Below are 26,312 nucleotides of genomic sequence, written 5' to 3'. Positions count from 1 at the left end.
TCCATGGTGTATATGTACCACATCTTCTTGATCCAGTCATCTATTTTTGGGCATTTGGGTTGTTTCCATAGCTTATCTATTGTAAATTGTGCTGCTATAAACATAGGGGTGCAGGTGCTCTTTGGAATTGATGTTTCTGTGTCCTTTGGGTAAATACCTAGGAGTGGAATTGTTGGATCATATGGAAGCTCTATGTTTAGTAGGTTCAGAAATCTCCACACAGCTCTCCATAGTGGTTGGACCAGTTTGCACTCCCACCAACAGTGCAGGAGAGTTCCTTTTTCTCCACATCCTCGCCAACATTTGTTGTTGCTAGTTTTTTTAATATGTGCCATTCTCACTGGTGTAAGATGGTATCTCATGGTAGTTTTGATTTGCATTTCCCTGATTACAAGTGATGTTGAACATTTTTTCATATGCCTGTTGGCCCTGAGTTTCTGTTTTAGATGGTATAAATTTATGAACGATATGGAGTTCTATATTTTACAAATAGAGAAATAGAGAAACTGCCAATTTTTTTTCTAATGTGGACCTATTTTCTTACTAAAAGTGAATGAAAATTTCAACTTCCCCAAAACCTTGCCAACACTTAGACCCATTTAAAAATTGGGTCATTTGTCTTTTTAATATTACATTCCTTGAATTATCTTGTTTTTGTTAAAAACCAACTGGCCATAATTGTATTGGAGTATATCTAGAAATCCTATCCTGTTTTACTGATTCATGTATCTGCCTTTACATCAAGATTACACTTCTTTGATTAGTGAATTTAAAATTTTTTCTCGGGCCTCCCCAGTGGCGCAGCGGTTGAGCGCTGGGTTGCGAAGTTGCCCGCAGCCTCTGCGGCACCGGTTCGATCCCTGTCTGCTCCCCGGCCACCGGAGGAGGGTCCCACATGGCGCGCAGACCTCTCCTGCCACCCGCTGCTCCCCTCAGCAGTGTACTTCGGTCCTTCTGCCTGTTCTGCTCCCCGCTCTGGCTCTGGTGAATTCTCTCACCCTCCCGCGCTTCTGACTGTACCCAGTGCATGTATAAACAAAACAAACAAACAAACAAATAAATAAAACATGCCTTTATAAAAAAAAATAAAATAAAATTTTTTCTCTTATTATTATGAAATATATATATAACAATATTCACCATTTAAGCCATACTTATAAGTACTATTTAATACATTCACAAAATTGTATAACTATCACCACTATCCATTTCCAGAACTTTTACATCATCTAAAACAGAAACTCTGTAACCATTAGGCAATCATTCTGCATTCTCCCTCCCTCCAGCCATTCCTGTGCTAAGATCCTGTATAAGTGTAACCTCACTATAGCTACCCTTTTATGTCTGGCCTACTTCATTTAGTATACTACTTTTGATATTCACTCATGTTGTAGCAAGTGCAGAATTTCTTTGTTTTTTTTTTTTAAGATTTATTCATTTATAAATACAAGAGTTTGGGTGCAGGCCAGAGATGTAGTGGGGAGGTGGGGAGTGAGAGGATTCACCAGAGACAGAATGAGGAACAGAACAGGCAGATTGATGGAAATACACTGCTGAGGGGAGCAGCGGGTGAGTCAGGAGAGATCTGCTGCGCCATGTGGGTTGCGCCCTGGCCAGGGACCAAACTTGTGCTGCAGAGGCTGTGGATTGCTTCATAGTGCGGTGCTTAACCCCTTGTACCACCAGGGAGGGCCACAGAATTTCTTTTTTAAGGTTAAATAATATTGATTTATTTTTACTCTAATTTGTGTTATTTTCTTCCTTCTACTGGTTTTTGATCTTCTTTTCTATTTCTTTAAGGTGTATTATATTATTTATTGAAGTCTTCCTTGTTTCTTATACATCCCTCCAGTCATTCTGTGGTATGATATTCAGGTCCTGCATATTAGAGGTTTTCCTGCTTTTTGTGGTTGATTTCCAGTTTGATAAATTGAGATCAAAGAAGATACTTGATATTATTTCAAGCTTCATGAATTTGTTGACAATTGTTTTATGATCCAATATGTGGTTTATTCTCAAGAATAGTTCTCAACATTTGAGATGAATGTGTACTCACCTTTGAGGGAGTTCAGTGCCCTGTAAATGTTTACTAAGTCCATCTGGTCTAATTCCTCTTTTAAGGTTATTGTTTCCTTGTTGACTTTCTGTCTGGTTGATCTGTCCACTGATAAGAATGAGGTGTTGAAATCCCCCACTACAGTTGTGTTGCTACCAATGTCTGGTTTTGGATTTGTGAAGAGTTGTCTTATATAGTTGATGCTCCTTTGTCTAGTGCATATATATTGATGAGTGTTATGTCGTACTGATATACTGATCCCTCAATCATTATATGTTTATCTCTGTCTTGTTACCTCTTTTAGCTAGAAGTGTATTTTATCTGATACAAATATGGGTCTCCTGGAGACATGACAGTTGGGTTTTATTTTCTTATCCAATTAGTCACTCTGTGCCTTTCGATTGGTGAGGATAGTCCATTTGCTGAATTTTAATAAATTAGGGTTTGCTGCTGCCATTGTATGAGTTTTTTATATATCTTGTATATTAATCCACTATCAGTTACATATTGTGTAAATACTGAAAATATATTTTAAATTTATTTATATATATATTTTACATTATTGTTCATTTTTTACACTATTTGCTTTCTCCTCTCAGGTGTACTCCCTGTAAATTTCCCAGCACCGGTGCACCCTCACCATAGTCCCTTGTGCTCTTCCCTCCCTGTTGTTTTGTCTCCTCTCCCTCACCCCCCCTCGCCTTCTGCAGAATGTCTGATTTATAATTGCCTGTTAATTTTGTTTATTTATTTATTATTTCTTTTTCTTTCTGACACACAAGCTTTATAAAGAACAGGAGAACACATTTGTCCACACTGTATTCAGTCCAGCAGAGCCCAGGCTGTGGGGCCGTTGCTCAGTGGAAGCTTCCGGCTTTGCCACTAATCGCGTTCTCCAGGGCTCTCTTTACCTGATCAGCATTGAAGTTGTTCAAAAAGACATGATTCTCTTGGCCAAATACGTAGCGGGCATAGAGTTTGGGCGGCACATCTGAGCACTCGCGGATTAGAATAGGCAGGGTGGGGTTTGCCTTCTTCAGCGCCACATGGCGTTTCTCCATGAAGTCCCTGAAGCCTTGATTGCTGGGCGAGCACTGACACATGTGAATGCAGATCTCACGCAGGGCACGGACCCCTCAACTTCTCATGGCCACTACCATCTCTGCTAGTATTTTTCTTTTCCTTGATCCCTTATTTGATCCCCCTATATTCCTCCTATAAGTGAAACCATCTGATATTTTTCTTTTTCCTTCTGACATTTCACTGAGCATAATGACTTCCAGCTCCATCCAAGTTGCTACTAATGACATGAGTTTATCTTTTTGACTGCTGAATAGTATTCCATTGGGTCTATATACCAATCTTCTTGATCCAGTCATCTATTTTTGGGCATTTGATTGTTTCCATATCTTACATATTGTAAATAATGTTGCAGGTAACCTTTTGAATTAGTGTTTTTGTGTCCTTTTGGGTAGATCCTTAGGAGTGGAGTTGCTGGGTCATATAGAAGCTCCATTTTTAGTAGTTTGAGAAACCTCCACACAGCTTTCCATAGTGATTGGACCAGTTTGCACGCCCATCTGCAGTGCAGGAGAGTTCCTTTTTCAGCACATCCTCGCCAACATTTGTTGTTGCTAGTTTTTTTAATATTTGCCATTCTCACTGATATAGGTGGTATCTCATTGTGGTTTTGATTTGCAGTTCCCTGATTATAAGTGATGTTGAACATTTTTTCATATACCTGTTGGCCATTTGCATTTCCTCTTTGGAGAAGTGTCTGTGTAGCTCTTCTGCCCATTTTTTGACTGGATTGATTACTTTGTTTTTGTTGAGTCATGTGAGCTCTTTGTAGATCTTTGTGATCAGTCCCTTCTCAGTTTTATGGAGTGCAAAAATTTTCTCCCAATCAGTAGGGAATCTCTTTGTTTTGATTAATGTCTCTTTTGCTGTACAGATGCTTTTTAGTTTGATAGAATCCCAGTTGTTTATCTTTTTCTTCAAAGTCTTTGCTTTGGGGGATGAGTCTTTAAAGATATTACAGAGATGTATGTCATGTAGTGTTTTGCCTATATTTTCTTCTATATATTTTATGGTTTCAGGCCTTATGTGCAATTCTTTTATCCATTTTGAGTTGGTTTTTGTGCATGGTGTGAGGCAGTAGTCTGTTTTCATTTTTTTTGCTTGTGGTGATCCAGTTTTCCCAGCACCATTTATTGAACAAACTGTCCTTTTCCATTACATATTCTTTGCTTCTTTGTCAAAGATTAGTTGTGTGTGACTTAATTATTAATGTGTGGCTTAATTTCTGGGTTTTCTATTCAATTTCATTGGTCTGTGTGTCTGTTTTTGTTCCAGTACCATACTGTTTTAATTATTTTTTTAAAAATTTATTCATGCATACAAGAGCTGGGGTACAGGCCAGAGATGTGGGAGGGGAGGGGGTTTGAGAGGATTCACCAGAGACAGAGTGGGAAACAGAACAGGCAGACTGACTGAAATACACTGCTGAGGGGAGCAGCTGGCACCACAGGAGAGGTCTGCTGCACCACGTGGGATTCTCGCCAGCCGGCAGGGTTTGAACCGGCACTGCAGAGGCTGCAGACAGCTTCACAGCACCGTGCTCAACCTGCTGTGCCACTGGGGAGACCTTAAAAATACTTTTAATGGATGAATCAGGCCCCCCCCTTTTTTTAAGATTTATTTATTTATTTATACAAGCACTGGGTACAGTCAGAAGCACGGGAGGGTGAGAGAATTCACCAGAGTCAGAGCAGAGAACAGAGCAGGCAGACTGACGAAGTACACTGCTGAGTGCAGCAGCGGGCAACAGGAGAGGTCTGAGCGCCATGTGGAACCCTCACCCGGTGGCCAGGGATCGAACCTGCGCTGCAGAGGCTGCAGGCAGCTTCGCAACCCAGCGTTCAACCACTGTGCCACCGGGGAGGCCCAGGCCCATTTTTTGATATAGCTTACATACTTGATGTCAACTGAAGTAATACAAAAATTATATTATCTCACCACAGTGGAAATAGCCATGTATCAAAAAGGAGGTCACAAAGAAAATTAGAAATATTTTTAATGACTAAAAAAAAAAATACAACATATACAAATTTGTGGGCTGTAGGGAAAGAAATTTGAGAAAATATTTCTTTTAGAAAACAAGAATATCTCAAATCAATAATCTAAGTTGCCACTTTAAGAAAATAAGAATAAAATTAAACCCAAATCAAGCAGAAAGAAGGGTATAACATACCCTTCAGTAAAAAGGAAAACAGAAAAATAATAGAGAAAATCACTGAATGAAAACCTTGTTTTCTGAAAAGTTCAATAACATTGATATATTTGATTAATCAAAATTAATAAATGAAATGGAGATATTTTAATATTAGGAACATAAGAGGGGCTATAATAACATATACTACAGACATTAAAATAAATTATAACTAATTTAAAATAAATTATAACTAATTTATTTTAAGCAAATTTAACCACAAAATAAAAGTAAAAATTCCTTGAAAGATACAAAATGCCAAAGTTTACTAATTAAGAACCAATTTACCAGAACATCCTGTGTCTATTTTAAATTTTGAAATTGTAGATAAAAACTTTGCCATGAAGAAGACTCCAGGACCAGAGAGCTTCTACAAGTGAATGCTATCAAACATTTAAGGAAATTATAATACCAATCCTATTAAACTCTTTCTGAAAATAGAAAAGAAAGTGTTTTCCAACTCATTTGATGAGGTCAACATTACTTTAGTACTAAAAAAGGGGTAACTGCCCACCTGTGACTATGCAGGTGCCTCTCTTTTTCTCCTTATCCTAGTAAGCCTGTCCTTTTAAAAAGTAAAACAAGAAAGAAAAAAAAATAGAAAAAGATGTGTCTTAATCCATTTGGGCTGTTATAACAAAATAGCATAGTGTGTGTGACATATAAACAGTATAATTTATTTCTTATAGTTGCAGAGGCTGGGAAATCTAAGGTCAAGTCTCTAGCAGATTCAGTGTCTGGCAAAGGCCAGTTTTCTAGTCCAAAGTGGAAGGGATTTGGGGGCTCTGTGGGATCTCATTTTTAAGAGCACCTCCCGAAGACCCCCATCTCCTAATAGAATCACACTGAGCATTAGATTTTAACATAATGAATTCTAGGGAGTTAAAAATATTTCATCTATGTCAAGATATTAAAAGAGGAAACAACACTATAGACCAATACCTCATGAAGATACAAAATTCAGTGCAACAAATCCACCAACACATAATATGAATCATCATAACCAACTGGGGTTTCTCCTAGGAATGCAAGGTTGATTCAACATTTGAAACTCTATATAATTCACCATCTTAACAGGCTAAAAAAAAAAAAAGGCAAACAATAACCTCAATATAAGCATAAAAGCATTTGACAAATTCCACATTAGTTTATGGTTGTTTTTTTAAAAACACTTTAAGCAAATTTGAAATAGAGGGAAACTTCTTTAACCTGAAAAATCTAGAGCTAGCATCATCAAAATCTAGAACTAGTGAAAGACTGATTGCTTTCCCCTAAGACCATGAATAGGGCAAGGTTGTCCACTCTTATCACTCCTATTCAACCTCGTATTGATTATCACAGCCAGTGCAGTAAGGCAAAAGAGAAAAGAAAGCAAAACAAAACAAAAATAAAAGGCATGCAGATTGGAATGGGAAAAGCAAATATATTTCTACTTATAGATAACATCATGTTGAAAATCAGAGCCTACCAAAAAAAGATAAAGAAACTAGAATAGTTAGTGAATTAAGTATATGAAAGTCACCGCATTTCTAAATGCTAACATGAACAGTTGAAAACAGCATAAAAATATGAAGTACTTAAGAAAAGGTCTAATAAAATTCATGCAAAACTGTATATACTAAAAGTGAAAAATTTTAATGATAGAAAATTTTAATTCTAAATAGGTAGAAAGATTGTGTTCCTTCCTCACCAAAGAATATTGAAGTCCTAATCCCCAATACCTACAAATATGATTTTACTTGGAAAGTTAGCAGATGATCAAGTTAAAATGAGGTTATTAGGTTGGGTCCTCATTCTATATGACTGATGCTCTTGTAGAAAGGGATATTTGAACACAGAGGCATACACACATGGAGAGAAGATAGAGTCTCAGCAAGACCACCAGCTACAAGCCAAAAAAAAAAATGCCTGAGGCCACCAGAAGCTAAGAGAAAGTTTTGGAACACAGGATTCTCTCTGACAGTCCCCAGAAGAAACCAACTTAATTTCAGACTTCTAGCCTCTGAAAATGTGAGACAATAAATTTATATTGTTTAATCCACCTAGTTTATTGGAACTTTGCTATGGTAGTCCCATGAAACTAACATACTCGGGATCAATGTACACACATATCCTCTCCTGTATTCCCCCTCAGAGAAGCTCTCTCTCCCTCATTTTTGATATTGATAGGTTTCCCATATTTTCTTACCAGTGCAAATCTATATTGCAAAATTTAAAAAAGTTTTATTCAGTAATTTATTTATTTTGATTTGGGATTTTTTTTAATTTAGGGCTACTAATTTTTTATTTTATTTTTTTATATCATTGTTCTCCTTTCAAGGGAGTCCCTGTAGTTCTCCTGCCAGCACAACACCTGTGAACCATCACATTAGTCACTTGTGTTCTTCCCTCCCTGCTTTTGACCCCTCTCTCTTCCCCTCCCTTGTTGTTTGCTTCAAATCTATGGTTACCTTTAAGTTTTGTCTCTTTCCTGACCTTTTGTTCAGTTTTCTTATGTTCCACCAGTAAGTGGAACCATTTGGTATTTTTCTTTTTCCTTCTGACTTATTTCACTTAGCATAACCCCTTCTAGCTCCATCCATGTTGCCACAAATGGCATGAATTTATCTGTTTGATCCATTGTGTATATATACCACATCTTGATCCATTCATCTTATTTTGGGTCATTTAGGTTATTTCCATATCTTAGCTATTATAAATAGTACTTCAATAAACATAGGAGTGTAGGTTTCCTTTCAAATTAGTGTTTTTGTGTCCTTTGAGTAGATTCCTAGTAGTGAAATTGCTGGATCATAAGATAGATCCATTTTTCATGTTTTAAGGGTCCACCACCCAGCGTTTCCTGGTGGCTGGACTAGTTTGCATTCCCACCAGCAGTATAAGAGGGTTTGCTTTTCTCCATATCCTCGCCAACATTTGTTGTTTCATGTTTTTTTTTTTTAAAGATTTATTATTTATTTTTATTTATACAAGCACTGGGTACAGTCAGAAGCGCGGGAGGGTGAGAGAATTCACCAGAGCCAGAGCAGGGAACAGAGCAGGCAGAAGGACCGAAGTACACTGCTGAGGGGAGCAGGGGGCCGCAGGAGAGGTCTGAGTGCCATGTGGGACCCTCCTCCTCCAATGGCTGGGGAACAGCTGGGGATCGAACCAGCAAAGGCTGCGGGCAGCTCCGCAACCCAGCACTCAACCGCTGTGCCACTGGGGAGGCCCCAAGTTTCATGTTTTTTTATATGGCCATTCTCACCTCTCAATGTGATGAGATCTCATTGTGGTTTTGATTTGCATTTGGCTATGGGAAATTTTTTAAAGAAATCTAGTTTTCATTTTGATGGAAATAAAAGTCTGTATGACTGCTCTGGAGTAAATCTGAAAATGGAATTTGGTTTCTCTTAGGTAATTAATACTTTTGAAATCTACTTTAGTACTTCTTTTGTGCCTTCATTATACCTAGTCTCCTATTATACATGCTGTATATATGGTTGTAGGGTAAGGTAAAAGATATCAGGCTTTTCTGCCTTCCCGCTATTAGGATAGATGACGGAACCCTCGGTCCTGAATGCATGCCTGATGGTGGCACCTGGAGTAGGGTGTGGGCATAGGTAGATGGGATTCAACTGGGCTTTTAAGGGTGGCGTAATGGGGACGCCAGCAGAAGCCGAAAGAGAAGCCCAGAAAGAAGTAGCAGAAGCCGAGAAAGAAGCAGAGAAGGACAGAGGGCCCAGATAAAGTGAAGACTTGCTGGGGGGTGGGAGACCTGCCAGCCTCCCGGCTCCCCCAGCATCCTTGCCTGCTGTGTACCGGGTAAATCCCAATAAAAGACCTGCAAAAGCCACTGAGGACTCTGACTCCTCCTTTACTCGGTTTGCTGGATCAGAAAACCTGCACTGTGTGTCATTCCTGACCCTACAATGGTATTTTTACTGCTCTAACTAAATTGCTACTTCCTTGAGAGTTGAGATGGTATCTTACTCTCCTTTATATATTCAGCATATAAAAAATACCTGACATATAATAGATAACAAGTAAAGTGATTAAAATGAATGTATTTGTATATTACTCATATGTTTGGACTGATGACTTTGAATCTTTTTTTTTTTTTAATAGAGGCATGTTTTATTTATTTGTTTGTTTGTTTGTTTGTTTATACATGCACTGGGTACAGTCAGAAGTGCGGGAGGGTGAGAGAATTCACCAGAGCCAGAGCGAGGAGCAGAGCAGGCAGAAGGACCAAAGCACACTGCTGAGGGGAGCAGCGGGCGGCAGGAGAGGTCTGCGTGCCATGTGGGACCCTCCTCCGGTGGCCGGGGAGCAGCTGTGGATCGAACCGGTGCTGCAGAGGCCGCGGGCAGCTTCGCAACCCAGCGCTCAACTGCTGCGCCACCGGGGAGGCCCTGACTTTAAATCTTAATTCAAAGTTTTTATTTTTAATCCACATGTATCTATGTTGCTCAAGGTTGTTGTCACCTAATAGGGATTTTCATTTCTTTCTGATTAATATAACTAAATCTACGTCTTGAGAAATCTGTTAGGTTTTGGCCTTCCAAGTTTGTTATATTCAAATATGAAATGATATACTAATAGATATTATTCCTGGGCTCTCTGGTGGCCTATGTGTTAAGTCTCAGCACTATCATTGCCACCACCTGAGTTCGATCCCAGGCCAGGAAGCTAATTCACATACGGCGCAGCAGACCTCTCCTGTCTTGCCCACTGCTCCCCTTACCAGTGTATTTCAGTAAATCTGCCTGTTCTGCTCTCCACTCTGTCTCTGGTGAATCCTCTCACACACACACACATACCCGGTCCTCTGGCCTACACCCAGTTCTTCTACACAAAAATAAATAAAATTTAAAAAACATGTATTAGTTGTAATTGTCACAACTCTGTAAATAATATATTTTATTTAATCAGATATGTTTAAGTTCCTTGAGATCAAAAATGGATTTTCTGTTAGTTTGCATTCCTCATAATAATAGTTGCCATGGGCCTTCCTGTTGGCGCAAGGGGTTAAGCACAGCACTGTGAAACTATCCGCAGCCTCTGCAGCACTGAGTTCAATCCCCAGCTCGCCAGGGAGCTACCCACATGGCACAGCAGACCTCTCCTGTTCCCCTCTAGCAGTGTTTTTCGGTCACTCTGCCTGTTCTGTTCCCCACTCTGTCTCTGGTGAATCCTCTCAACTCCTGCACCTCTGGCCTATACCCCAGTTCTTGTACACATAAATTAATAAATCTTAAAAAAATAATAGTTGCCATTTATTAAACACTACTGAGTACCAAGAATTTTATACACACTCCATTTATTAGTAATAATAACATGGCAAGTTAGGTATTATTACCCCCATTTTATAGATGTGGAAAGCCTGAGATATAATTAGTACCAATGTTGTGAAGCTATGAAGCAATTTTGATGATGGGTCCTCCATAGGTGATTGTTGATTGATTTGTGTAATTTTTCTGAAAGACCTTTCCATCTGGCTATAATGAAATAAGAAAAGACATGAGTTTGTATTTTTATGCTGTCAATGACCAGGCTTCAATCATGGGCAAGCTGCTTACCTTCATTATACTTGAGTTTCCTGATTTGTAAAATGGAAAAATAAAGCCCAGTTTATGAGGGGATTATGAATATTAAATTAGGTAATACCGACAGAAAATAAATACTGATTTATAAACTTGTTTGATTTTGTGTTTCTTTTATCTCTCCTTTTACAGCAATATAAGCTGAATTAATATGTGTATAAATTAAGAAGTGCCAAAAAGAAAAACATTTATTAAAGTATCTTCTATTTATTAAAGTATCTTCCTACCTTCACATAGGCCATGTGATTTAATGGCCTACTACATGATGATAAAAGTCAATATAATTCAGCAAGATTTTATTAAACAATTATATGCTAACATATTCATAACCACATTAAAATATCTGCAGAGAATCTTTTCAGATCAATTGTTATCACACTTCCTAAACAGAGACCCACCTGTTTTTTAGGATGTTCATATTCCTTGACTAAATATTTAGGTTTTATTTCCCACAATATTAGATAAGAAAGCAGTCATTTTTTAATTTAACAGAAAGGAATTTAAATATTTTTCTTACTACTCCTTTTCCCAAATTAATAAAAGTTTAAAAATTAAACAAATTTTTTGTTGGTTGACTAATATCTCTGTTGTTCTGTAACTTGAATTTTATATTTTGGTCTGATTCTCCTCAGCATGTTCAGCTGTTGAATAAAGAGAAACCTCTTAATGGTGTTTAAATTCTGTAACTCAAAACAATGATATAAAGTATCGCTTTACTTTAGAAATGTTAAATTAATCTTACCTTGATCCTAAATAAATTATATTTGTTCATAGAAGACAAAAAGTGCTGCTAAAAACTCCCAGATCTTCATCCTGGTAATTTGAGACAGAAAATTTTCCTTAGAAAATAGTGATCTTTAGAAATATTTTATGTTGGTAGACCACAAATTTTATCCACTGATCTTAGAGTCTGGTACATGATCTCTCAGTGGGACATGATAAACTAGAAGGTTCTTTGAAGTATTTTTTTTTTCGGTGTGGAAATTTTTAAAAGTTAGAACACTAATTAGTAGTGTGTATTAGTGTGTGTTGTATTTGGTCAATAATAATCACATGTTTGAAAAAGTGCATTTTTAATATTTAAAACACTAGCCTTTTAAAAAAGAATTTGAAAGCAATAATTTAACTTCAGTTTATTTCATTATGTACAGTTTTTTTATATTATAGCATTGATTTTTTTTCCCCTAAGACATCTGTGATGTCCCTCCGAATGTAAAATAACATATTTCCCTTCTTTTATTTGTCTTTGTAAAAAATGACTCGCTTTTCCAATGGGCACTTGGTATATTTTATAAAGCTGTGAATAAGTTATACTAGCTTAGAGCCATTTTTACTACACTGAAGCAAATTAGCACTCAGGGCAGTGCCCTCTCCCCAGTGGCCCTACTCTGCCTTCCCATTAAACAGGCCCTCAGTTTAATCCAGAAGTCCAACTATATCCAATCACCTTTGGAGAATGAACTTGGTGAACTTGCTATTTTTGGAGAGAACATGTGTCTGTTGTATTTAAATAAAAAATATGTGTAATTTTAAAATATGACCACAAATAGTAAGCATTATTTTCTAGATGAGTGTTTTAAAGTGAAATGTTAGAGTACTTTGCTGGAATCCATAAAACTATCCATACCCAAAAAAATAATTTGTTTATTTTTCCCATGGCAATGTAATGAAAACAATTGGGGAGGGAGATCTTATTTGCTCTGCTTATAAATTCTTGGCAAATACCTTTTACTGTTCTTGTTTTGTCCTTGTTTTTGGATTCTTAATAAATTGCTCATCATGTAATTCATTTTAAATTAACCTACACACATGCTTACTAAAACATTTTAAATATCTATTCTTTTTTTTTGTCATCATCACAATTCTAATATTTCAAATTTTATTATGTTAAGTTTGGAGGTTAAAAGGCTTTCATATATGCTTACTTCATGATAAAACTTTGAAACAATGATCTAGGTAGAATTTGGACCTGCTGCAATATTTTCATTTCTAAATTTTAATTTATTACTTTCTCTGGATCATTCATGAAAATGATTTCACATATATTGATAAAAAAATCTGCTTAAATTTCATAGCACATTGTAATCTAACATATTAAAAATAGTAATATGAAGCACTGAACTTTAATAACATATATGTAAATATATACACATATATATTAAGTATACTCAAATGACAGGACCAAAAAGTACTATATTGATTACCTGCAAAATGCCAACTATATGCTTATAGATAAACACAGAAAACCTTGTTCTTTGTGTTAATTGCAAAATTTTACTATAAAATAATAATCACTATAATTAAAAATATATAAAATACCAGTAGGAATAATTTATCTAAAAAAACACTTAGGGATTTGATATATAGTCCTCTCTTATTTCTGTAAGTGTTAACATTTTAACTTTTTATTAGTTAAAAAATTATTTTCATTGCAGGATGACTAATTAAAACATATTAAATTATTTTCCAAAGACCAAAATTAAATTTAAGATGTTCAAGAGCATGATTCAATGCTGAAAATCTTAGCATATGTCAAAATATTAGATATGTTTTAAGATTCTAATAAATTTACTCTCAGAATATAAATACACACTTGCTACGGCCTAATGTCCACACTTTTTTACTTAACTATTTTAAATAAAATACAAATTGAATTCTTTTTCATTAATAGGCTTATGATAAATTTAAATTAATGGGAATCATAACTTTTTAGCACCACGAATATGGTATTTAAAGTTTAAGCAATATTTGTGAATAGAGAAATAGATGGCTGAGGAAGCAGGAGTAAAGGAGACTGAAAAATTCTTTCTACATGTTAATTTTGTTCATCACCTAAAATACGAAGGCAAAGATATATAAAAATTTATTAAAAATGATGGGGAATAGTCAAAAATATAGGTGATAGGATAGTGAAGTATTTTTTAAAAAACTCCTGTGCTTTAATTATATTTTACTTAACATTGAAGATATCTCTGGGATGATCAATTATTTGTGATGATCATTATATTTTATCTATGATTATATTACTAATATTATCTTTCACAGTTAAAAGTCATACCATAACCCATTATTGCTTATTTGAAAATTGAGATGGAAATATGGACTATTAACCATCATCAAATGCTGTTAAATTTAATAATTTTATTCCATTTCTTCTTCTTATATATGAACATGTTCTTTTAATACACAAATTTCAAAATATTTAATCTTGGATCATTATCACACTATCATTACTAATTTGCAAATTAATAATTCTAGGCCTTTTCACAAGTTAATGTTCATTCATATCTGTTCCAAACTTTAAGGGGAGAAGATATGTATGTGCTTTTATTTTAATGGCCTATATAAGTTTGGTCTGAAGTACTCAAATTAGCAAAATGGGTATCAAAATGCTGCTGCATCACTTGTTAGTAAAAAATATCTGGTGGAGAAAACTATGGAATAATAACCATATGGGCCCAAATAGCTTTTACAATAGTTCCAAAATGTAAGGGAAGGCGATATTGTTATAATTGTAACCACAATAGCCAAATTATGAACTACTTGTAAAGAGCAGTGAGTTGGTCTTTTTTTTTTAATTTAGGAAATCATGTTTCCAAGGCATGAGTTTTAAACTGCAGGCAAGCTTTTTTACCAGCAACTTATGCAAACTGCACACTTAGAAACAGCAGAGTGGACTGTATTATATTATGATTGTGATAATTTGGTTATAAATTGAAAATTTAATATTAAAGGATGCTGCAGTTTTGCTTTATGTGTTAATTTTCACAATTCATATAATTAATCTGAAAAACTAAGGCATATAAGTAAAATAAAATTAGCATGATACCGTTTTATATGGTCCAGATAAAAGTATTAAGTTTTTTTCAGGTAACTACTGATGAAATATAAAGAACAGAAGTTATTGCCTCCAAAAATTTCAATGGAAATTTGTAAGCTTTCACCTATCAATTATAGAAATTGGCCAATTATTTTAATGTTAAAAGATCATTAATATCACTTTATTTACACCAACTGCGTTTCTGGTTCTTGTAACTCATTTTTTCTTTCATAACATTTTATCGCATTTATATGTAGGATTTCTTACATATAAATGTAAGTAATGTCTGGTAGTTGGATAAGGATCAGTTGATTTTTTTTTAGCCCCCCACCCCCAAGAACTGATGTTTTTGGCAGACTGGGCTGTTGTTTTGTTTTTGGTATGAGGGAAGAGAAAAAGGCTGTGTATAGAATTATTGAATAGGCCTACACTAAAATTCTTCTTTGACCAATAAGGATTGGGGCTGGGAAAAAGAGAGGCAAGGTGAATTAATATCTGTGTAGTTTTTAAAACTCTCCTCCCATCCCCCATTCCCCTCCTTGTATGTGCTGGTACCTCTGGAAGGTTCAGAAGCCATTTTAGAACTGAGCAAGCAAAATATGTGAGTTCCACTTATGCTTTTGCAGGTGCTGTAGTGGCAAGGATAACCTTTGCTCGCTTGCCTGCTGTGTTACCATTCTGTTATTTAACGCCTTTGAGGATTACAGACAGCACAGAAAATTCCAAACCCACATCCTAACACCTGAAGCCCTTTCCATGTACCACAGCAGATGGCAAAATATTTTACTGGAACCTTATCCAGTATCCAGATCTGGGGAGTCTTTATTATTCTGAGACATCGCTGAAGATCCACACTCTATTTTCAGATCTATTCGGGGTTGACAAAAACAGAAAGACCCTTCTAGGTGTTCTCCAAGCCCAGCTGCACCCAGAGTTCCCAAAGGCCTGAAGTTCTCGATTTTTCACCCTGAGGGTCTTTCCGAGTGAACGTGCATTTTCAATCCCGGACGCCTAGCAAAGCTTCGGGGGGAGGAGGTGGCAGGAGGGGTGCATCGGGAAGTAACACCACAGCGCGACTTCCCGAATAGTCTAAAGAGGCTGAGAAGCCTGAGCAGCCTTTGCCTCCTCACAGTTGGACGCGAGGCTCGGAGCCCGGCTGTCCTCAGCTGTCACGGGGGTGGAGGAGGGAGCGCTGGCACAGGCAACTGGGCATGGAGTTGCTCCAGCCGCCGCGCGCGCCCCGCCGCCAGCTCACCTTTGCCGAGAGCTAGGCACTCACCCGCCCGCGCACCCCAACTCCCACGTCGCCCTGGGGCCCCGGTCTTTAGGCACCAGTCAAAGGAACCATCCAGTAGGATGGCCTCTGCCTCCTCGGGGACCGCTGCGTCTGGGCCAGGGCCGGGCACCCCGGCTGCCCGGGCTGCCCGCAGCTCCCAGGGCGCGGCGGCGGCCGGGGGGACGCCAGGGCCGGCTCCCCCTTCTCCGCCCCCAGCGCCCGCCTCCCGCCCGCTGCTCGGCGCTCGGGCTCGCCTCGGCCGGCTGGGGCAGCAGCGCACACACTCACTCTTCGGGCGCCTCCAAGGTTACCCGCGGGGTGGGGGCTGGGGCAGGCTGCGGCCACTGGCCTCCTCCGCTGCGTTCTTATCGCCGCGGCCTTTCCGCCGCTCCGGGGCGACCGGGATCCAAACCCCAAAGCAGAATAGCTTCCAAAGTCGGGCAGGGAAGTCGCGTTGGGAGGCAGACAGGCATCCTGGCGGGGGGCGGCCTTAGTTGGCTCTAGGTGCGGGGAGAGCAGGGTCAGGCGAGGTCGTGGCTGGCGGGGGGGCTGGGGGTGCCGTGCGCTCGGGGCCGCGCCCGCTGGGCCGGGGGCAGCGCGCAGGGGCTGCAGGCTGCACCGAGGCGCCCTGGGCCCGCTGGGGGGCAGAGACAAGCGGGCGGCCAAACCTGCAGAAGAAAGTAACTAAATAAAAGGAGACTGTTATTTAAGGCGCGGAAATTTGAAATATTTGGACAGGAAGAGAAAAGAAAAGAAACCTTAGCGAGGGAGGGAAAAGGGAAAAAAAAAAAAAAAACGCGAGCTAACGGTTTTGAAACTCCCCCACCCCCACCCCGGGCTTTTCTGCGCGCCCTGAGGGAGCTCCGGGCTTCGGCTTCCTCACTGGGGAGCGGGGAGCTGCAATTGGAGTCTGCAGAAGGGACAGAAAAGATGTCTTCGCCATCCCTCCATAGAGGGCTGGGGCTGGCTGCGGGGCAGAGCTTCACCCTGGGTCTCTGACGGCGAGGTTGTCTCCTGACTCTCACTAGGTCCCTGGGCAGACCTGTGTTTTTGAACCTGCTGTGTAAAATCAAAACAGTCTCAAGAGTCCACGGCAGGGACTTTCCCCCCCGTAACCTTTTGATGAAGGTCGCGGAGGGCAGTCGGGAAGGCTGCGCGCACGACCCTATTTCGCTCCAGCCCTGATCACCCAGCGCTTCTGGACTGCAGCTTCCATCCCCGGCAAAAGCCGACAGCACCTTTTTGGGAACTGAGATTTCGAAACCAGTCCCGGGTCACGGATTCCACAACGTTCATTCGATCAGCAAGAGAAGGGAAATTTATAATGTTACCAAGCGATTTGCTTTCCCGGGACAGAATTCTTGACCTATTTATTAGTCACCAGCGTGGGGTGGGTGCGTGTGTAGGAACACCTCACACCGGTGCGAGATGCGTGATGTTTATCAGAAAACTATTGATTCACTACTGACGTGTAAAATGCAGCTTGCTTAGTGATTCGGGACCAGAACGTGGACTGGGGTCCTGTTAATACTTCCCCCCTTTCCAGGTGTAAGTCTGGATCAGTTTGCTGCGTAAATCCTGAACTTTGGAGCTCCCCGAAGTGGATGCCGACTCTGTTAAGAGCCGAATTTTCCAGAGCATCTCTGTTTAGTATCCTCCATCCTTTTTATAGCCTCACCCCCTGGGGTTCTGATCATTCTATTAATTAGCAGCTGCAACGCCACTCTTCTTCTGAATAAGTTTTGTTCCTTACCCACCTCAGCTCGCTGCAAATTAGACCCCATTAAACTCGGCAGCACCGTTTCTTCCATCCTATACATTTCCTCATAGTCAAGCATCTCACTGAATATTGTCGAGGTTTTTGAGAGGTTGAATAATGGTTTTTCATATTTCCTAGAGGGGACCACATAACTCATTTCTAAAATACTTAGATTAGCAAAGCTATTTCCTGCTAAGAGCCAGAGATGTTTAAATACCTAGCAAATTTTAGTCCGAAGGAGATGGAGTTCCTTCTCTTACTGTGCTCGACCATTTGAGAACAAAGCAACTGCAGAAGTATTTCCCTTTACTTTAGCTTTATAAACGTCCTATGCCTTTATACTTGAAATCTCTGAAGAGCAATTTTAATGCTTAGTTGGTGGATATTGAAAGATTCATTATCTCTACTTGAAATTCAGAACCGGCCATCTTTACATTTGCCTACTTGTAAGAGGGTTGTTTTTATTTTTCATTAATAGTCTTGTGTTTAGAAAATATTTAGCTTATTTAAGCAATGTAGTTTGGATATGGATTCTAGTTTTTAAATCCAAAATACAACACTTTTCCCTTCAAAACCATCTCAACTTCCACTTTCTTCTTCTATAAAGTGTTCTAAATTAATTCCGTGTTGCTGTCAAAATTATATTTATTCAGTAACTTGTAGTTAGAGGTGGCAGACATTGAAGTCTTGTTGCATTTGACTTAAGGAAGGTGAACTTTAGTGTCCAATGAATAGTACTAAATATTTTCTCCTATATTATTTTATGCTATCACAGAAAATGAATTACTGAAAACCACTTACCTGCAATCATTTCAATCTTTGTTAGGGCAGGCACCAGAACAATGCCTTCAGTAAAACCTTTAAGTATTTTGTTCTTTTTGGAGTGAATGCAGGGAGTTTGTGAAGCAGAGGAGGGAACTTTCACCTAAAATATTTTTGTTCCTGTGGGAAATGATGAATAAAGTATTTATAAATCTGTAACTAGTAACTGCTTTGAAATTCTTTGGTGAAAATCTCTAAAATGACAGGGCAAGTGGATGGTGGAAAAAATCTCTAGGCAATTTGGTATTTTTATTTCATTCAATTTTTTAAATTTTAGCTAAACATATTCTTTAAAATATTTTATATGCCTTTACTAAAAAATTTTTTGTGGGAATCAAGAACTAGATGAAGAGTGACCTATTTTTTATAAAAGCTTCTGTATTTATTATGCTCTGGTCTTTATAAATTAGTTATGACCCTTATATGTAATTTGTATTTTTTTCTTGCTAAGTTTTTAATCCCCTAAAATGGTATTTGCATTATATTTTAATACTTAGGATTCTGTAATTTTACATTTCTGGTATTCAGGGAGAAAAAGTATTATGCTCTTGAGAAATTTTGAGATATAGAGCCAAATGTTTCATTTTGAGGGTTTTTTCCCAAATCAACTGATGGGGAAGCACTTTTAAGGTGGAATTTTCTTTAAAAGTGGATTTAGGGCAAAATAGATGTTTTCAGAGCTTTACTTTCTGAAATCTGCCTTTCAGCTATTCAACTTTGAGAAAATGGGAAGATTAAACATTAGGATAAATTTACTGAACTCATTTCAGGTTTGCTCTTCAAAAACTGTTATTCTTTTTAAAAGCATAAAAACTAGTCACCAAATAAAATCTCTATGGAGAGACATGAGAAGAAAAGAATAAGAACCGTCAATTGAATATATCTACTGTTGCCGTTGGTCTATTTTGCTAATGTCAAGGCTTGAAACATTAACTTTTAGTATGGTTTTCCCTAGCAGGTGGCAAGTTGTATGGGGGGTTATAGAGGCATGCAGATCACAGAAAAACATTGTCCTGTTTTTAAAAAGTGTTTTAATTAGGCAAAAGAAGCATCAGGACAAACCATTTCAAAAACAAAGTCTCCAAGTTGGTATTGAGACTGGCAAAGTCTGGCAAAAGTAAGGGAAAAAAAAACAAGGAAAGATAAAATATTCAGAAGAAAGTCAAAAACTATTTGCAATTACATGTTAGAACTCAGAATTTTGCAGGTGAAAAGGATGTGGCTTAAATATAGTCATAAACCTGTAGTTAAGATTTCCACTTAGCAGTTTCAGAAGATTTAACTAGATGCTTAAAATATGACAAAACTGAATTTTAACAAATGATCTTAAAAATAGGACAGGTAACCAATTACTGACAAAATAGAAGGCAGTGTGGGAGAGCCCTCCCCACATTCACTGCAGATTCGTAGCTCCCTCTGCCTGGTTTCCCTCCATCAAACTAACGACCTCGTTCCTCCGGTAGAGCCTGGCCAAGTCACAGGCAGTATCCCCCATATGGTTCCGATGCCCCACTTTGCTAGCCGTGTGCTTCACAAGGAACTCAACCACGGGAACGTGGCCTTCTTTGGCAGCCAAATGCAAGGGCAGATTTCCTTCATTATCTTCGATGTTAACATCAGCTCGAAACTCCAGCAAAGTCTGTAAAGTGTCCAGGAAACCTGCTCTGGCTGCATCATGAATGACAGCAAAACCAGTTCGGTCTTTCAAATCGGGATTAGCACCGCTCAGTAGTAGTTTCCTGGCGATTTCGGGATTTCCAAGTTTCATAACCTAGAAAAGAGGAGAAAATGGTAGACTCCTTCAAGTGCGCCTTCTCCAAAAATAGTTTAAAATATCCACCTCCCCAATTTATGTAACTTTTGTTTTTGTGAAGGGGTGTTGGAGAAGGATCCACATGGTTGGGTTTGACCGGATCAGTTTTAGGAAAGAAAGTACCAGTGGGCGAAAGTAGAAGAAACCTAAAAATTGAGCTTCTACGATGGAATATCTTAAATTGAACCAAAAAGTAGGATAAACTGATCAATAAACTAGAACTAGTTCAACCTGGATTACATTCACTGACAATTCAGTTCTCTGTCTCCAATGAAAAGTTGTGTAATTTCATGAAAATATTAAAATAAAAGAAATGGAATTTGAGATTTTAAACAAGTCTTTCTCTGTTTGCTTGTTCATGCTCATAAAATGTGCCTGGGGTATTAATTCTGGAAAATCAGATGTGGGTAATATTTATTTTCTAAAGAGATACTGAAAAGAAATAGGAGGATGAGTTTCTTTAAATCCTCCAAGAAGTGTCCCACACATCAGACTCCATCACCTCTATAAAAAGATCTACAGAAAACCCAGACCTAATATTTCCTTAAACTATTAATTTTCACAAGTTCTCCAAGTAGATATATAGCTCCAAATAGCTAAGTGTTTTGTTAATTTTTTTCTTTGTAAGTTATTTCATATTCGCTACTTGGTGTATTCAGTGTTTAGACTCCTTCACTTGAAATTTTAAAATGTTACTGACTATTAAGGTGTTAAATAAGCAACAGTGTTCTACTTTGCTGATAATATTGACTTATCTGAAACCAAGTTTACAGTATGCTGTGTATGAAATAGGAATGACTGTACAGCAGTTATTCTTGTAAAGAATGAAGCAGTCATTCCATTATATTATTCTTAAAGTTCTAGCTAGCTTTCTGATTTTCAAGTGAGCAAAAGAAGAGAAAATAAGATACTTAATGGTATTTTGGAACATAGACAGCATTGACTTGTGTTTTGAGCCCATTTAATAATCAATTGATGATCTCATTTTATTTCCTTTTGCAGTTACTATCAGGCATTTAGGAATAGCTAATTGTAAATTGCCAAAATTTTAAAAGCCAGAATGTGATATTAAAATTCACTATCAACGTACAAATAATTCACATGGCAAAGACTCATCCACTGTTATCTGAATATATTACACTCCAGTAAGTCTCCATTAGGGTCTCATAATTACAAAATATTTTGTAGAACAGCATGAAATTATGAAATACATATCATTTAGTTATGAAAATTACAGTCTTACAAACATGTCAGAAAATTTCAGCATTTTAACTGGTTTCATTTCTATTTAGGCATATTCAGAATAATCTAAATTTATAATAAATAGATTACACACTAGACACTCAAATGTTTGTGAAACTAAGTGATAAACCATTGGAAAATATACACAATGTTTATCCATTTCTTTCAAATGTTTGTTTTTAAAAAATCACTAAGAAACGTAGTAAAATATACTTACAGTAAATATTTTGTAAATGCAAACTATATAGATGAACGAGATACTAAGCCTCCCTGTTGATAAAACCCTGCTGACTTTTAGTTCTTCCTTTAGGCTAGTGATAAAAATGATAACATAGATTATTTTTCAAGAACTTAAACGGAACATACTTTTTGATTATAACAAATTAACACAATCTAATTTTTGCCCCAACTGCCTGCAAAGATTTAATCACATTTAAGGACCTAGAATGGGAAAAATAAGAGTCAGTCACCTTGGAGCCTTGTAAAGCAAATGTACGATTGAGGCCTTTGGTATTATTCTGATTAAAAAGCGTACCCAAGAAAAGTGGGGAAAGTTTTTTGCAACTGAGTTAAATATAATTGCAGAAGAAATTTTGTCATCTTTCACAGAAAATAACAGTAATAATAGGAAACTGTTCTGAAAGAAAGTTCTTGAGTTGTGACAAACTTCAGAGTCAGTAGTACACATACTGAAAATAAGTCTTGAGACTCCTGTTTGTGTATGTTTCATTATATGTACTAGGACTAAGCCACAATAAGTGGGTGTTAGTATCTTGATAAGTATGTTTAATATAAACAAGATTGCAGAGTTGTATTAAAAATGTCAAAAGAAATTTTCCAGTATTAATCTCCCAGTCTTCCTGTTCGTCAAAAGTCCTGTAAAATCTTATGCTGAACATGGGTTAAGCAGTCCATTCTTTGTGAGATTTATATAATCTTTTGAATTTTCAACAGGAAACTTTTCAATATATTAAATTTGTGGCATTGTTATCATTACCAAACCTGTTAAAAACTACTAGGTGGAAAAAAGAATAAAAAAACTTCCCCACTTAACCTACCTGAAATAATAAGATAACTAATTTAGTATCTATGTATAAGCTTCCTTAATTCTGAAATTTTTGCAAGGCCAGTGTATTCTGATTTAAAATGTACAGACTTTATGGACATCTTCTGTTAGTAGTATTCTGTCACTTAATTTTCGAATTCTCGTAACAAAACAAAGCACACTAAAACCCCACTCCCTAATGGATTTTCTGAAACAACTTCCAGTATTGCACTTCCAAATAAGAATAGCTCCTAAGAATATCACCAGAACTCGAATAAGGCAACCATTTGAGACTATTTTGCCATTTTTCTGTTTCTAAGTATTTCAGCTACGTTACATGATAACATTTAGAGGAGGAAAAACATTGTCAGGTAGAATACTTGGCAGCTGGTTATGTTTCATTTGTTGCTTGTAAATCTAATTACTGAAAATTAGAACATACCACGGCATGACCGCAGAGACAAAAACACTAGGAGCTGAGCTCTGATTAGAAAATTCAACTTTTTATTCCTCCTCAGTCCTGAATGGGTGGATGGTATTACATTAACTATGAAATGTACATCCTGTCCCCGTGCCCAGGCCACCCATTCCAAACGAGGGAAGGTCGTTTGTCAAAACTTGAAGCATTTGAAGGAAAAACACCCTCACCAGCAGTCCAGAAAATTAACGTTAAAGTCAATTATTGGAGCAAAGTACGGAAACCACTAATAGTAGTGGATTTACTTCAAATAATAACCATAATAATGTGTTTACAGAGCTGTCTACAAAATACAAAACAAAACAAAACTCGGCGCTGCTATGGCTACTTTAAAGCCCCCACCGTCACAAAAACATTCCAAAAATTAAGACCAAACCTGGAACTCACTTGATATCGAGGATGTTATTGGATTTGACGAGTTCGCTCAAAGTACGTCATTTTGGGGAGTTGGATCCACTTAAAGATATAAAATATGGCAACCAACTATGTTTAAAGACAGTGAAATTTTGTCCCCCTGAAAGCTTAAAAGCTGTTATTCTAGAAATCTAGGTCACGTAGGCAACATTGTTGACCTGTTTTCCCCACCTCTCTGGATACCAACCTGCAGCGCAGTCCTTCCAAATCCATTTTGTGCATTGACGTTTACATTATTTTGCAACAAACTAGTGAGTTGCTCTAGGTCCCCCCTGGCAGCTGCGGACGCCAACTCGTTCCCCCAAGGCTCGGCCATTCTTTAGGGTCCTGACGATCGGGAAAAGATGAATTAGTTGTTTTTCTTTTTCCCCTTTCCTTTCCTCCTAACCGGGCTGCATGATGGCATCGGAGAGTGACAGAAGAACTGGGATGGTTAATCTGGAGTAGAGCTTGGTAGTAAATACTAGTAAGATCTGCCTGCCAAAAGCCCGCCCCTCGGTTCACACGTGATTATTCAGCAAAACCGAGCCATTGGAGAGGGGCTCCACTCCTCGCTTTTTAGCTTAACCCCTATGAAGATTTCTAGTGATTAACAGAGTGACCCAGAAACACGCATATATTCCTGGCAAATGACTCTGGACTTAAAATATAGGCAGAGTGGACACGTCCCTACACTTCAGATCTGCCAGGAGTGTGTGCAGAGCCTTAAGGGACTACATCAGCGCAGAAAACACCGCAAGAGAAAAGACATGGAGGGGGGGTGGGGGTAGAAGAAAAGGCGTTAACCCACCCTTGTTCTCGGTGGTGACTTGAGCCGCGAGAGCCAAAACTGCAGGGGCAGGTCCTCGGAGGGGCTCGGTCTCCATCCGTCTCGCCGAAGGGGTAGTCCTGGGTCCTCGGCCCCGGGGAGAGCGCCGGGAAGGCTGGATGCTGACTTGCTCCGGGGAGTGAAAGCTCGCCGAGGGCAAACCGGAGGAGCAGTTCCGTGGCCCTCAAGTTGCCGGTCTTCACGACGCCCCAGTGGCCTCGGCTTCCCGGGAGGAGCCTTCTGCAGCGTCCCGGCCCAGCCGCGGGCTAACGCCGCGCGGGAAGGCGCCGGAGCCCGCCCGCCCGCCGGCCGCAGCCCCGCCGAGCCTCAGAGGCCGTGGGAGCCGGGCTCCGCTCGCGGCTCCGAAGACGGCCGGGCGCTCGGCGGGCCCTCGGCAAGCCGGTCATGCCGGCCCCACCGGGTCCCGGGGCTCCCTGCAGCCTGCGGAAGGGGGCACCGCCGCGGGAAGCGCCTAGGGGGCCGGGGCTGCAGGGGCAGCTGGCCGCAGCATCGCGCTGCACGGGGCAGCCCCGGTAGCTTCCCGCCTAGGACCGAGCCAGCCCCGGCTTCCTGCTGCAGGCGCTCATCGAAGTGCAGTCGCCGTCTTTGCCTTCTGTGCCCGGTTTTCTGGGGGGCTCTCCGGCGATCTGGGGGATCCGGGGATGCGCAGGCCAAGCTCCGAGTTCGGGGAGTCGCTACAATCCCAGGGCGCAGCCGGTCCCGCCTTCCTCTCGGCGAGAGCCCCGCAGCGGGGCGCCCGGTGCCACTCCTCTGCCAACCTCTCCAGGTCCCCCGGCCTGTGCCCCCAGACTGTGCCGCCTACCGGGCAGCGGCCGCCAGCCTGCAGAGCCCGGGGGCCGAGCCGGGCAGCGCTGCCTCCTCCCCAGCGCAGCGCTCCCAGTGACAGTCTCTTTTGTAGCCGGTCCCCTCAAATCGCCGGTGCAGGCGCCCTGCACCCCTGCAGACACTTGCGCGTCGTGCCCTCTTTCTGCTCTTTTCCTTCCCTCCCTCTCTGGCTTCTTGTCTCGCCCGAACAATTGCTGCTTCTGTTGCCGCTGCAAAGACGGTGCCGGTTCCTTCTCCCTTTTTTCCGACCTCATCAGCTTTTTTTGAAAAGAAAAAAATTGAGCGCTTTTTGAGTTGAAAAACCCGCCCCCATTTTAACGGCAGAGTTTTAAGGAGGCTCGGCCGAGTTGCCGCTCCGCGGGAGCGGGAAGGCCGGGCGCCGCCCACGCCCCGCCCTCCGCCCTGGCGGCGCTGGGGCTCGCCGCCCCGCGCGCCCCGCCCCCCGGCTCCGCGCCCTTTCCTCCCGCCTGCGGGCTCCCCGCCTCCTTCCCCGGGTCGCTCTCCCCGGCGTCCACCCACCGGCCCCGCTGCCAGGCCCCAGCTGGAGCCGCGCGGAGCGCGGCGGAGCCCGGCTTGGCCTCCTCCGGCTGGCGGGCGGGATGGAGTGTGCAATGTGAAACCCGGCGGGGGCGAGCGCGGGGAGCAGAGAGGCCGGTTAATTAAAAAGGATGCAGAGAGCCGCAGGGCCTCCAAGACTCCGCGGCGCTGGTTGCTGGAAAGCGCATGAGAACTGGCGCGAAGCGAGTTTTTCCCCGGTGCTGGCGGGGCAGGCCGGCCGCCTCTGCGCTCCCCCGCCAGGCTCTCCAAGGTCGGGCCGCCAGGCCTAGGGTTGCCGCCTCTTCTGGGGCGCGCGCAGTGGAAACTCGGCCTCCTTCGCTCAGCTCCGGGCCTCTGCCTCGCACCTGCCAGATGAACGCTGAGGGCTGCGGTGGGCAGTGGTGGTCAGGGGGTGGAGGGTGAGAGCGGAGCTGACGGCAGCAGGGTTCAGAAAAAGCTGGTCTTTGCAGAGAGATTTTAAAGGACAACTTAAGACGTGGTGTAGGTAAGAAATCATAATCAACCCTGAAGCCTTACTAT

The 26,312-nt window shown here is 40.2% G+C and overlaps 1 protein-coding gene and 1 long non-coding RNA gene across 2 annotated transcripts; both read right to left on the bottom strand.

Moving 5' to 3' along the window:
* Positions 1 to 10,580: 10,580 nt before the first annotated feature.
* On the bottom strand, positions 10,581 to 16,532 carry LOC119235906 (uncharacterized). Its single transcript, XR_005122941.2, has 3 exons — positions 16,297 to 16,532; positions 11,655 to 11,725; positions 10,581 to 10,807 (listed from the first exon to the last, which is right to left on the bottom strand). It is a non-coding gene; the product is annotated as an uncharacterized LOC119235906 (long non-coding RNA).
* A 3,068-nt stretch (positions 16,533 to 19,600) lies between these two features.
* On the bottom strand, positions 19,601 to 25,603 carry CDKN2C (cyclin dependent kinase inhibitor 2C). Its single transcript, XM_037500184.2, has 3 exons — positions 24,372 to 25,603; positions 23,769 to 23,908; positions 19,601 to 20,360 (listed from the first exon to the last, which is right to left on the bottom strand). Exons 2-3 carry the CDS (start codon positions 23,895 to 23,897, stop codon positions 19,983 to 19,985), a joined length of 507 nt encoding a protein of 168 aa, XP_037356081.1. The 5' UTR covers positions 23,898 to 23,908; positions 24,372 to 25,603; the 3' UTR covers positions 19,601 to 19,982.
* Between the last annotated feature and the right edge of the window lie 709 nt (positions 25,604 to 26,312).

This window comes from Talpa occidentalis, unplaced genomic scaffold (genome assembly GCF_014898055.3).
Source record: "Talpa occidentalis isolate TD23 unplaced genomic scaffold, MPIMG_talOcc4v2.1 talOcc4.9, whole genome shotgun sequence".
In the NCBI taxonomy this organism is placed as follows: Eukaryota; Metazoa; Chordata; class Mammalia; order Eulipotyphla; family Talpidae; genus Talpa; species Talpa occidentalis.
The sequence above is the reverse complement of the archived record's forward strand: the minus strand, read 5'-3'. Positions and strand labels throughout refer to the sequence as shown.